Here is a 12,584-nt window from a genome sequence, read left to right on the forward strand (position 1 = left end):
ATCAAAAAATAAGTACAATGTACTTATTGTGTTCATATTGTATTTCAAAACACTTTTGCTGCTATTGAGGTGGGATACGGGTAAGGTTAGGGACAGGTTTGGTGGTATGGGTAGGTTTAAGGGGGGGTTAAGGTGTAAAGGATGGGTCAACAGTTTAATTATAAATGTAATTACAGAAATGAATTACAGATGTAACTACATAATGGTATTTTTGAAAAGATAAGTACAATGTAAAAGCATGTATGTACACAATAAGTGCATTGTATCAAATGATTAATTTAAATGGAAGTACATAGTAGTTAAGGCCACCTAATATAAAGTGAGACCCAAACAGTTTTACAGTTTACTGCACATTGTTATTCTTCTGGTTATTAATGAATGAACCAGAAGTCTTGCACGTTCACAGAAAACTGCTTACTTCTGCATTGAAAAATAAGGTGGATAGAGGTGGATTTCACTTTTTGGGGAAATAAACATGTTAATAAATATTGAACTGAAATAAAGTCTTATTGAAGATATACACTTTCCAAATTACTCCATATAAAAGTACAAGTCCTTGGACTTGGATTGAAGAAAACTAAAAAGTAAAAAATGACATATTCTGATTTGGTTTAACATAAAAAAGAGAGCGAGAGAGAGAGAGAGAGAGAAATATCCCATCGAAAATATTTTTTTATATATATTTCCTCAATTTGCATTCACATGCACACCAGAAATCTGCGAATTGTGAGAAAAGTTTTTGCCTTTGAAAATGCGAGACATATAGCAGATGGAAAAAAAAGCAAATATGCTTGTCTAAAATGTTCAAAACACACCATAGAGGTGTTTGCATTTGCACATTTCGCATGTGTGTTCTTCACTTTCTGCAAGTTTTCTGCAAGTGTTCACACATGTAAAAAAAATAGTAAAGTCATTGTAAGGTTTTAGCTTAATGACAGCATGACATGCATGTTATAATCAAGATGTCAGTTTATAAACAGTTTCACACATCTATGAACAGAAGTGTCAGTTTCATTTGCATTATGTATGCAAGAATGAAAACCAAATCTGCTACATTCCCCAAGTCGGCTTCAAAGAAACTAGGCGGTAACCTTCCACCTGCTTGTGTGAAAACCTCTGCCCCAATTTCAGCCATGTCTAAAATGCACTGTATCAATCAACGAGACATCACTGGCTTGCGTGAGTTCCTACGCACGCCTGCTCATCAAATGGCTCGAGGCTGAATAATTGTTGCTCAGTGGCATTGTGATGGGAAATTGCCCGTGATGTGTTGGGATAGTTGGGTAGGGCTATAGAAAGACAGGCGGCAGCTGCAGGCGGTTTGGCACAGGCCTCAATCCAAGCATTCCCACTCGCACGCCATTCATAGAATTTGTATCAGTCATTACAAGGGCTAACAGGGTCATGGCTAAAGCCTATAATTGGTGCTACCTGCTCCATAAGTGTTTCTGAACTATTTGGAATTCATCCCAGTTGCGGCACATGCAAACAGGTCTATATGAAAACCCTGTCAAATGTTTCCTCAAACATTCAACTGGTCACTTTGATTTAAAAATCTAAATATTAGGTGTTGCAACACAAAGCTTTTAAAAGTCTTCCATGTGAGAGTGTGATATAAATAGAGGCTTTCTTTGGCTTCAAGTGCTGCTTCCTCTCTCTTTTTTGGGCACAATGTACTCTGACCACAGCAGGCCCAGTACAGCACCTTCAGTCCTTCAGCCAGATTTACAGAACCCTAGTTGTACAACTCGAATACTTCCCAGGGCACAGGAACAACAGATGGACTGTCACCCCTCCATCCTTGACATCTTAACCGTACAGTATATAGCTCAAAGTTTGGGCTTAGGCTAGTCATTTGCTAGTGGAGAATAAGACTGGAAGAACAAGAGAAGAAAACCAAACCAATCAAATTAAGTGAAGAATTGGTACTAGAGTTGAGTCCATGAAGAAGACACAAACTCAGGTAACGATTCAGTGAATTTCTATTTGTTATAATGGACATTTGCGACAGATAAAGGTATTTTTGACTTGATTTTGACCTTTGAAATATCGCACTCAAGGACACCCCAACAAAACATCAGGAGCACCTGAAGAGACAAAGAGACATTCTGGCTTTCCGAATGAAGAAGCTGGCATCAAAACAAACTGACTTCAATGTAAGCTGGTGAAACTGGCATTAATGTCTGAAAATACAATAAATGCGATTCTTAAAATATGGCAGTTGACTCTGATGTATCTGATTAAGTGTGCTTTATTATTCCACAGAGCAAGGCTGCAGCTCAAAAAGAAAAGATTAAGAAAAAATATGATGACATGAAGAGGGTTTTGGATGAGGATCTGAGAATTACACTGAGCCAGTTGGATATTGAGACAGAAGCCATGGAGAGAACTGTTGAGGACAGTATTGAGAAGTGCTACCACCTCACACAAGAAATCGATCAGCAGCTCACTGAACTGTCTGCACAGATGGAGAAAGATCAATATCAGGTTCAAGAGAAGGTGCATTTTTAGACCAGAACAGCGTCCTGTAGTCGTTTTCAGATGCTAATACTGTATAGCTGAGGTAGTAATAGAATGCTTGAAGGTTTGAACCATTTTGTCTTCAAGAGCACCAAACCAAAAGTTTAGAGCTTTTTTGTCTTGTTTTGTTTTGTTTTTAAAAATAAATGAATACTTTTATTCAGCAATCATGCATTAAATTGACCAAAAGTGACAGTGAACACTTACAATGCAGCCTTGGTGAGCACAGAGAGACCCCAAACTTTTGGATGGCAGTGTACTGTAAATAATTTTCGGATGTAAAACCCATTTATATGGTTTAATTAAATATTAAGTATGATATTGAATATATAGTTAAATAATTAGCTTTTAGTGTTGTCATTGTATTGACGCAAAGGATGAACTGACCCCCCCCCCCCAACAAAACTTTGTATATTTTTTCATACTGTTACAAAGCAGAATAACAATATAAATTTTATAAAAATGTAAAGTGAAGAGAAAAGTTAAATATATTTATTCCCTTAAGCATGTTAACTATATTAGCCTTAAAAGTAATTTTGTAAAATTATTTATTTCCATTTTCTTTGCATACCTCAGTTTTAAAATTCCTTGCATAGAAAATTTAACACAGCTGCACAATTTTATGAAATTGTATTTGCAGTATGGAAATGTTCTACAAATAGCTCACTTTTTTCAACCATGATTTCTCCATTTCTTTTACTCACAGATGTCGGAGATGGAGGAAAGGTAAGTAGTGTTGCAGTTTTGGGAATTTGGTTTCTGGTCCATGACGGAAATGTATGGTGCGAACAGAAATTTGAAGTATGTAAAGCTCCAAAGTTTCTGGAACATTTTACCCTGTGTTGTGTTTTTTTTTTTTTTTTTTTTTCATTTAAGTTGTTTACGTGTTATGACAATGCATGTTTTCATTTGGAGAGACGGGAAAAATAGTTCAGTGAACTGCGCCAAGCATTTAATCAAGCATGCGAGCTGAAGCTTCCGCACAACAGTCCTTCCTGCTTGTGCAGCATTAGCATTTTTCTTCACATACTGTATTTTTCCTTGTTTATAGGATAATAGAGACTCTGAAGAAGACAGATCCAGAGTTAATACAGAAGGATGATTTTAAGAATGAACAGCTGCTCGGCTTAACCATCAACCTGCTGCTGTTCATATGCTCTCAGGTTCCTGTCACCAAGAAACTCTTCCAAAGCTGTGAGGGTCTACACATTTCTACGTGGAAATTACTCTAGAGCTTTTAGTATGTACAGCCTAAGCACGTTCAAAAATTTCCTAACACATGCTGTCTTTTCCTCATATCTCTCATAAGGAATTTGTTTCTAAATATAGTTTCTAATTTTACGATGCCTTTGGCACTTTTCATTTCTCAGACACCCAAGAAGTTGTTCTGGATCATGACTCTGCTCACCCAAAGCTTATTATTTCCCCTGAGGGCGACTCAAGTCACTTACACCGATACCTGGCAGGAGGTTTCTGAAAACCCCTCTCGATTTGACACCACCCTGAATGTGATTAGCAGGAAGGGCTTCACGGATGTTCGCAACTACTGGGAGGTGCAGGTTACTGGTAAGACATACTGGGAACTAGGACTCACATATCCCAACATCCCTAGGAAGGGCCGAGAAGAGGACTGCTGGTTGGGCCGGGGCCCAACGTCCTGGTGCATTGAATATTTCAATGGCAACTACACAGCCTGGCACAATGGTATTCCCCATGAGCTCACCCATGTAGGTGGGAGAACTTTTCAGCGCATTGGCATCTTCTCCAGCTCAGAAGGAGGTTTGGTTTGTTTCTTGGGGGCTGACACCATGACACCCCTGTACAGTTTTTGTGCAGGAAAATTCACAGACTCACTTTACCAGGTTGTCTGTCCTGGTCACGACAACCAGGAGACCAACAGGAAACCACTGCTTATTTGCGATGCCTCAAAATCTGGCCACATCTTGTGATGGAAACCAATGAGGGTTGGGGTAATAAGAAATTCTTGAGCATCAAATCAGCATATCAGAATGATTTCTGTAGGATCATGTGACATTGATAACTGGAATAATGGCTGCTTAAAGTTTTGCCATCACAGGGATGAATTACATTTTTAAATATAAAACAGTTATTTAAAATTCTATGTTTTCAAAAACATTAAAACTTCTGAACAGTAGTGTGTAACTACTTTGAAATATTAATAAAAAAATGACAGATTTCAAAGTCTTTTAATACAATAAAATAAGGCTTACAACGGCATTCATTTAAATTAAATTAATTTAAACAAAAATCTACCCCACTTTATACAATGTAATGTTGACATAATGTAAACATTCCTATTATCACCATAAAGCATTTAAATTTAAAAAAAATTATTATAAAATTTAAAATATAAATATTTTTCCATTTCAAAACAAGTGGAGCTAGCACTTCCTACAGTATAGTTGGAGCACTTCATGCATAAAGAAAAGAGGGCCTTTAAATTTGTGGTGGTCAGATGGTGCACAGGCTGGCAGATTCAGTGTGTGATCTGGATTAACAATGAGAATGATAAATACAGAAATAACCAAAAAGGAAATGAAAAACTGTTGGACAAAACCAAAGACAACAAGCTCTGAAAACATCAGAACCTTCCATCAAGTTTGAAACAGCACATTTGGTCAGATGGGTGATAAATGGTTAAAATGGTCACCAGTAAACCAATAGCTGCCTCTGTAGATTATTGACAGATTTGGTACAAAACATCAGACAAAAATACACAGAATGAATGCTGATCTGATTTCAGTTTTTAAGTGAATACAAACTAACCACTGAGGCATGAATGAAAAGCTTTTAAAACCGTGTGGGTGTCAGCATTACTTCACTATTTGCCGCTCTATTTCCATTCATGCCCTTTCTTTGACCTCCTCTGAAGAGCATTCTGGAATAACCAAACCAAACCAAACTAAAATGCTACAAATAGGCATTTATTTGCTTAGAATTAATGCTTGAGTTGCTAGTACTATAAAAACAGAACAACAGCAAAGGTTTTGTGTGGTATTAGATGTCTTTTCCATGCACTTTGTTTTTTTTTACAAATATTTTTTATTAGGATAAATAAAGGGTTTTATCTAGTGAAGTAAAAGTGGCAGAAAACTTTCAAAGTTGGCAAAGCAACATGGATATTTGACACTGCCAGTGGACAAAAATTAAATAATATGTGACATTACTATTCCCTGGAATACTCAGAGAAAGTTGAAGTAGAACATTCACTCAAAAAGTAGTGGATTTGAACAGGAAGTTGCACAAAGGAAGACCATTTCGGTGTCTATATGCCCAGCATATCGTAAAAAAAAATTGCTTTCACACACAAACTTCCAGCTGGGATCATCCCTGAATGTTGTGGTCGACATTGGTCGAGTGAAGTCAGTCGTTCAGTCAGTCAGAGGTCAGTCTTTGTACACCAGTCTTTCCTGCCTGCCATCCTGAAATGTGCACCGCTTAAAAATGCTGCTTACATTTATGTAAAAATATTCTGCTCAAGTATTAGACTGAGGTTTCCCTCCTTATGGCGGATCAATGACAAAAAGGTTAACAATTTGGTTGATATTTACTGTTAAAAGATAACAAATTAAAAGTGAAAAAAGTGCTACTATAAAGTCCTTGGCAAGAAAATGTGCGTGCGGAGCACAGCATGTGAAGATGGTCTGCTGAGATCAGTTGAAGTAGAGCTCTTTAGTCAACATGGACACCACACAAGGTATCTGTTTCTTCTCGCTAAAACGGGGGTCCTCTGACCAGGACTCGAAGTTGGTGGCCACCATGTAGTTGACCCGTGTGAGGATCTGCATGATCTCAAGTTGTTTGCCAAACTCATCAAGAACGTTACAGAGGGCCTGGACAAACCAGGAGCCTCGGCCCGGATTCCTCCACGAGTAGTAACCTGTGAGGACAAATGTGTAAGGATGTTTCATTACTGTACAACTGTGTGTCACATGATATCACAATATTCAACTCAGGGCTGCATATCTAAACAGGTTTTCTGATTCACAACCCCTTGATTTGATTTAAATCGATTCAAATCTGATTCTTCTGGGAATTTCAGTTTTAATGTTCATTTTGCTTGCATATGATATACATTCTCTTTCCCCTAGTGAGTACATTATAAAAATATTAATTAAAAAAATTAACAATAGGGCAACAATATAACAATATAAATTCAAAATTTACACAAAAAAAGTCTGAACTGGGGGGTAAAACGGCAATTATTTTTTTTATTGTTTTAAGCCTTCTACACACGGCACGATTTTCGGCCGTCCCAGATGAAAGATTGGCATAGTGAAACAATCATGGCGATTTCTTCGGAAACGGTGGTCCTATGTTGTACAGTGAGAGAGGTTCGAAGATGGCCGTTGTCACGATATTACAAAGATAGCCTGCGCTCATTTTCTGACAGTGTCAGAAATTCAGCATGATCATCGCAGTGCGTTTGATGCTACGACCTATGTTTACTGACCAGCCAATAAAAATGCTACATGTTAAAAATGTCATGTTAATCAATGTGACATGGTGCTAAAACTTAAAACTGTTTACCTCAATCTCTTTTAACTTCCTCTTTCACAGATCCTCTTTTTTCAGCAAACATAAACAATACAACTGGCAAACTGCTTCATCATGCTAATCATGTTTTATTCTTCAATAGTGACTTGCATCGTAGCCTACGAGTCACTAGGGGTCATTATCATACAGTCTGCATACATGTAGTACCCAAGTTTATTAGATCCATGTCACACAGTATGATTTGCTCTTATAGGATTGCTAAAATCGTGCAGTGTGTAGAAGGATTCATCCCATGCTGGGGAAAAAAACAGAACTGTGAGATATAAACTCAGAATTCAGAGGAAAAGACGGAATTGTGAAATGTAATCTCAGAATTTTTCGAATTGTAAGATATAAACTCGCAGAGATAAGAAAGAGAAAAAAAAGGAAAGTCTGTGGCAAAAATACGCTTCAATACTTTACTGTTCTTTTTGAATAGAAATATTCATTTCTTTAAAAAAGAAAAGCTTAATAACCCTAAACTTTTGAACTGTAATGTATTAAGTAATATATACATTGTGATTCTTTGAATGAATCATAAAAGTCATCTGTTCATGAATGAGACTAAACTGGTCAAGCTATATTTTTGACTCACTTAAAAAAAAACTTGTTAAAAAGAACTTGAGTCATGTACTCATGAATTGGACTATAAAGGAATGTATGGAGTATGTTTACTAAAATACACACAAGAAAAGATGTGTTTTCTGTGGGACTCTTTGAGACTAAATTTCCTGCATTCCACATTCTGTAATTAAGAGTTAGAAAATACCTGGCACAGTTGAATAGGCAAACAGGAAGTCTGCCTCTACCGGAATTTTGTGTCTTGAATTGGCATCTGTCTCTATTGTGTCATTGGGTGGCCCTGAGTCTGTTTGTACACCATCATCAAACTCTGAACCCCGACAAGCCTGCCAGTAAAAACGCACAACCATGTCAATATCCACTTAAAGTACACTTCAAAAAAGGTAGGGTAACTCCGGGTATGGTGCGACTGAAATAGCATTAAAACAATAGACACCGTTGTATGTAGGTGCTCCATTTTCTCCTCCATCACTTCTTCCTCATCCTCCTCTCTCCTCCCAAAATCCTCCTGTGGACCTGCTCCTCTTACCTGGATGAAAAAGAGCTTGGGCTTGCCCACGAGGCTCTTGCACACATCTCCTTTGAAGAACGAGGTCATGCTCTTGATGGGCATTGCTCCGTCCGTGCCGTAAATCATGCCCTCATCGCCGTGGCTCAGCAAGATGCAGGCGAAGCAGGAGCTGTCGCTGTGGTCCTCTTCTGAGACTGAAACACGCACAGACAAAATATGTGAGAGACGGAAAAGAAAACTTTTTTTACACTTCCAATTTTAGTTATCTTAGTGTGGATAAACTGGGTTTGCAAACACTTTTAATATCACACAAGTAATTTGGGCCACTAACAGTAGAGGGCAGCAGAGAGACTGAAAATATATACATTTGACAAAAAAAATAAACAAATCAACAAAAAATCTTGTTCTAAGATGAACTACTTAATATCCCAGACCAAAAAAAAAACTTAATTAAAAAGGCTTTACACTGCAAAAAGTCGAGTCTTAAATAGACTGCAAAGTTGTTATATTGCGTTAAAAAGCAGATGCCTATATAGTCAATGGACATCTAGGGAGTTAACTCATTTTTAGAACAGAACGACATTCAAAACAACATGTTATGATGCAATCTTCCAGCAATCAGGCAGCCCAACCACATTCCACAAAAGTTCCGTGACACATTTGTTTTCTGGCACTTACTGATATATGACACTCAGGGTTTCATTTCATATGTTTCAATAAATTTCCCAGCAGAGTTATGTAAGCCTAATTTACAAACGGATGCGGCATTTTGATGATCTGGGGTACAGATACATATTTTGGCCACTCACCTTCTTTAAGTAGCCGCTCCATGTTCCTGCAGGTCTGGTCGTTGTAGACAAAAACATCAAAGCCCAAGGTTTTAAAGCACTTGAACAGCTCTCCAGCATCACGATCTGTGCCATTGCGTACATTCATCCCTTAAACACAGATCATAAAGTAAGCAGCATTAGTCTAACATTGCATCAACCTAGTAACTTTAAATGACTCAACATTCAAGTTCTATTTTTCATAAAACTTTTAACAACAGTCACATTAGTGAAACTATGGTAAGCCACAGATATAAAGGTTTAATTTTGTTCTAAATATCTTTTCTGATCCTTCAATTTGGAATACTAATGCATTTTTATATGTTTTGTTGTTGATTTTTACTTTTACATCTTTATATAGATGAGCAAATCTGGTTTTATCCTGGATAAAGATCATAAGAGAGGAAGACTCACCTGTCTTTTCTTCAAAGTTCTTGTTGTTGATGATGATGCACTTGCCAACGCGCTGGTGGCTCATCTTATACTGGAATGCTGGTGAAACAATCCTGTAATGGCTTTCAGAAGATTGCTCTTTTTCCTGCAACTTGCCATCCTTCTTCTTACTGAGAGACAGAGACAAACAGTCAACCAATCTATTAGAGTCCTTCATCCATCATGTACATCACCTAATATATATTTCAAAGAACATAGTGTGTTCTAAGAGACAAAATAATAAATAAACTCATCTGTAAGTACAAGAACAATCAAACCTCAAATAAAATACAACCCATGCCAGTCAGAGAATCGAAAATGGCAGCTAACTGGGATATCCGGCATCATGAAGACAATTAAATCCCCTAATCAATCATAATATTAGTTGCTCTAAAACTTCACGGTGTCCCAAACATAATATTCCACAAGCCTGAAGGAAAATTCTCACAGACGTCTCATATCCCCATTGTGAAATTTCCAAAGGAGCCGTCCAGATTAGTAGGCCACATGGATGTACAACATGTACCAGTATTCCAGAAGAGCCTAGTCATCACGTTACCCAACCACAACAATGGGTTCCTGCCTATACACTCTCACACACATGAACAGTGGAGCGAATCACAGGTGTCCCATGTGATGTGGGGCAGCAACCCCCCCAAATACCCCCTACTACCTCCTATCCCATCAGAGTGCTCTCCTACCTGGGCTCTTCATTAAATGCCACGCCACTCTGCATTGAAACGAGTTGCTCTTCCCTCTAGATCTGCTGAATCTTTCCCAGATTTTAGGCTCTTTTGGGTGAATTTTTTTTCCTTGTGGTGTGGTGTTGTGTGTGCTAGGGTCCTGGCATGCGCTATACTCTATAAAGAGCAGAGTGGTGGCTCCGCTGGGCTGGGGCGGCGCACGCTACCTGAGTCAGCACACACGCCACCCCCCAGAGCTTTCCAAAGGCCTATTCAAAACCCTCATCCAGGGTCACGCAGGACAAGAGCACACCTCTACTGACAAACACACTATCATACTTACATATTAGGCCTGTTACAGAGCAAGTACACTTAAAAGTGCCAAATAATGCAATATCACCAAATGTACAATATCTTTACAAAAGTTTTTTTTTTTATTATTGTAGAGAAACTAGTATAATTCTAAATATACAGGTGGATTCATACTTAAAAGATCTGAAAAGTTATTCTGGACATCTCAAAACACATTCAAATAACCTACATATGATGCAAGCATTACAGTTTGTTGGCCTTGTCATTTACAAAGAGGACTGTGGCGCCACCTAGTGTATGACATGGAATTTAACATCTGAAGCTGTACTTTACTACTGTAAATTATAAATAATTAACTAAACTACTAAATAATTCACTGAATTACTGTCACAAAAAATACAAATTCTCAACTGAATAACAGGTTATGTCAATAGTTGTGGTTGATATCATGAATGAATGGATAGACCGATAGATAAATAGATGCATTAAGTTAGAAATAGTCTCACCTGCCAAAAAGCATAAATCTCCCTTTGCGGTCAGGTTTGGCATCTACTGTGTCGCCTTCTCCATAGTTCTCTTGGTCCTCCATCGTCTCTTCACTCTCAGGGGTGAGGGTTTCTTTATCCATTCTGGAGCAAGAATTAACGCTGTTGCCGTTCAGCAAGGCCAACAAAGCCGAGCAACCATACTGGACATTCTTGACAGGGTGAAATAAAATCTGTTTTCTAACTTATAATTATCTTGACATGTTACCCCATCCTCTCCTTACTGACATTTACTATTGTCATGTAGTTTCTGCCAAAACACAAGCTGTGGTAATGTCTCTTACTGGCATCAAAATAAGGAATTCAAATGAAAGTAAAGTTCTTAAACTGTTTGTAGGAAAACCCATATGGCCACACTATGATTTTACGGAAGTGAAAATAACTGTGTAATTATTTCCGAGGTAAATTTCATATATTTCCTTTAAAACAGCAGACTGTTATTACTCATATCTGCATAAAGTACCTCTGTAAACTAACTTTTACTTTCACTTTGTAATGTTGCTGGATGTTTATTTAATTACTTTGTTTTCTTATGGCTTGGGGAGAAATACAATTTCTGTATTTATGTAGATAGAAAAGCTGTTAGAGCTAATGAAGAAAAGCTACAGTTTATGACATGAAGTGCACAGCAGGAAAGAGAGATTGACCGCTTACCCCAGTTGTGTAAATACACAATTACATTAGCAATTGCTAATGAGATGCTAGTATATTTTAAGGTATTTACATACAGCTGAAGTGTTTTTGGAGGAAGTGTAAATGGGTTCCCTTTTCAAAAATGAATCATGGTTTTACTACAAATAAAACCAAAAACATGGTTTCAGTAGTTAAATCATGGTAACCACAAATTAAACATGGTTTTGCTACACTAACCGTAATTTAACCATGTTATTTGTAGTAAAACTGAATACAAATGGCAGCGTGGTTATTACACCTTTACTATAATAAAACCATGGTTGATTTTCGTAAGGTACTAAATGTTTTTCTTAATTAGCACATTTGAATAATAGGATAAAATTAGTTTACCAACCTAGAGTTTGCAGTAGTAGCTAAATATATTGATTTCGTGAACGCTTCGAGCAAGGTTTGTTATTTATAATCAGTAGCCAAACAAAGATGATTCAGTTCAGCAATGTTAGATGTTTTCACAACATTACTATACGTTTACTCTCGAAACTTACATTTCTGTGGGATAAGCCTCTGTTTTGTTCTGTTCTTTCAAGTCCAAGGTTACCAGACGGAGAAAATGAAACTCTTTATCTTCTATTTCCTCCAGCCGGAGCTCTCATGTATTTAAAGAAACAGAGTCGATTTAAATGTGTTGAAAACTACTGCGCGAACTTCCTGTTTATTAATCAAACACTAGAATAGAATAGAATAGAATAGAATAGAATAGAATAGAATAGAATAGAATAGAATGAAACGTGATATTAGTCAGAAATAACACTATTTATATATACATCTGTATTATTTAAATGTAGGCTATTTGATTTCACATACTACTATTACTACTACTACTACTACTACTAAGACGAAGAAGAAGAATGGCTTTTTGGTTATTATTATTATGTGCATTTGTGTTTATGTACATTGTTGATTAATACAACAATGTTTGCAT

At 37.2% G+C, this 12,584-nt stretch overlaps 1 protein-coding gene and 1 pseudogene across 4 annotated transcripts; one reads left to right on the forward strand and one right to left on the reverse strand.

Moving 5' to 3' along the window:
* The first annotated feature begins 1,942 nt into the window (after positions 1-1,942).
* On the forward strand, positions 1,943-4,469 carry LOC306852727 (putative E3 ubiquitin-protein ligase TRIML1; annotated as a pseudogene). The gene is made up of 6 exons: positions 1,943-1,963; positions 2,061-2,156; positions 2,266-2,499; positions 3,227-3,246; positions 3,572-3,714; positions 3,891-4,469. The product of its transcript is annotated as a putative E3 ubiquitin-protein ligase TRIML1 (transcript).
* A 242-nt stretch (positions 4,470-4,711) lies between these two features.
* On the reverse strand, positions 4,712-12,286 carry LOC306851887 (caspase-7-like). 3 transcript variants are annotated; one of them, XM_079388375.1, is made up of 7 exons: positions 12,148-12,269; positions 10,931-11,053; positions 9,412-9,560; positions 8,980-9,108; positions 8,189-8,364; positions 7,847-7,985; positions 4,712-6,421 (listed from the first exon to the last, which is right to left on the reverse strand). In XM_079388375.1, exons 2-7 carry the CDS (start codon positions 11,050-11,052, stop codon positions 6,195-6,197), a joined length of 942 nt encoding a protein of 313 aa, XP_079244501.1. In that variant the 5' UTR covers position 11,053; positions 12,148-12,269; the 3' UTR covers positions 4,712-6,194. The 3 variants fall into 3 exon arrangements, with proteins under 3 accessions (XP_079244501.1, XP_079244500.1, XP_079244502.1); XM_079388374.1 differs by having other exon boundaries at positions 10,931-11,121; positions 12,148-12,261; XM_079388376.1 differs by having other exon boundaries at positions 4,713-6,421; positions 10,931-11,071; positions 12,148-12,286.
* Positions 12,287-12,584: the final 298 nt, after the last annotated feature.

Source organism: Barbus barbus, assembly GCF_936440315.1.
Source record: "Barbus barbus genome assembly, chromosome: 32".
Classification (NCBI taxonomy): domain Eukaryota; kingdom Metazoa; phylum Chordata; class Actinopteri; order Cypriniformes; family Cyprinidae; genus Barbus; species Barbus barbus.

Coding starts and splice junctions, on each gene's coding strand:
- LOC306851887 (XM_079388375.1), bottom strand. CDS start 11,052: ATGGATAAAGAAACCCTCACCCCTGAGAGTGAAGAGACGATGGAGGAC. Junction 9,561..10,930: donor AGATTTATGCTTTTTGGCAG/GTGAGACTATTT, acceptor TCTGTCTCTCAG/TAAGAAGAAGGATGGCAAGT. Junction 6,422..7,846: donor TGCCTATTCAACTGTGCCAG/GTATTTTCTAAC, acceptor TTGTCCTCACAG/GTTACTACTCGTGGAGGAAT.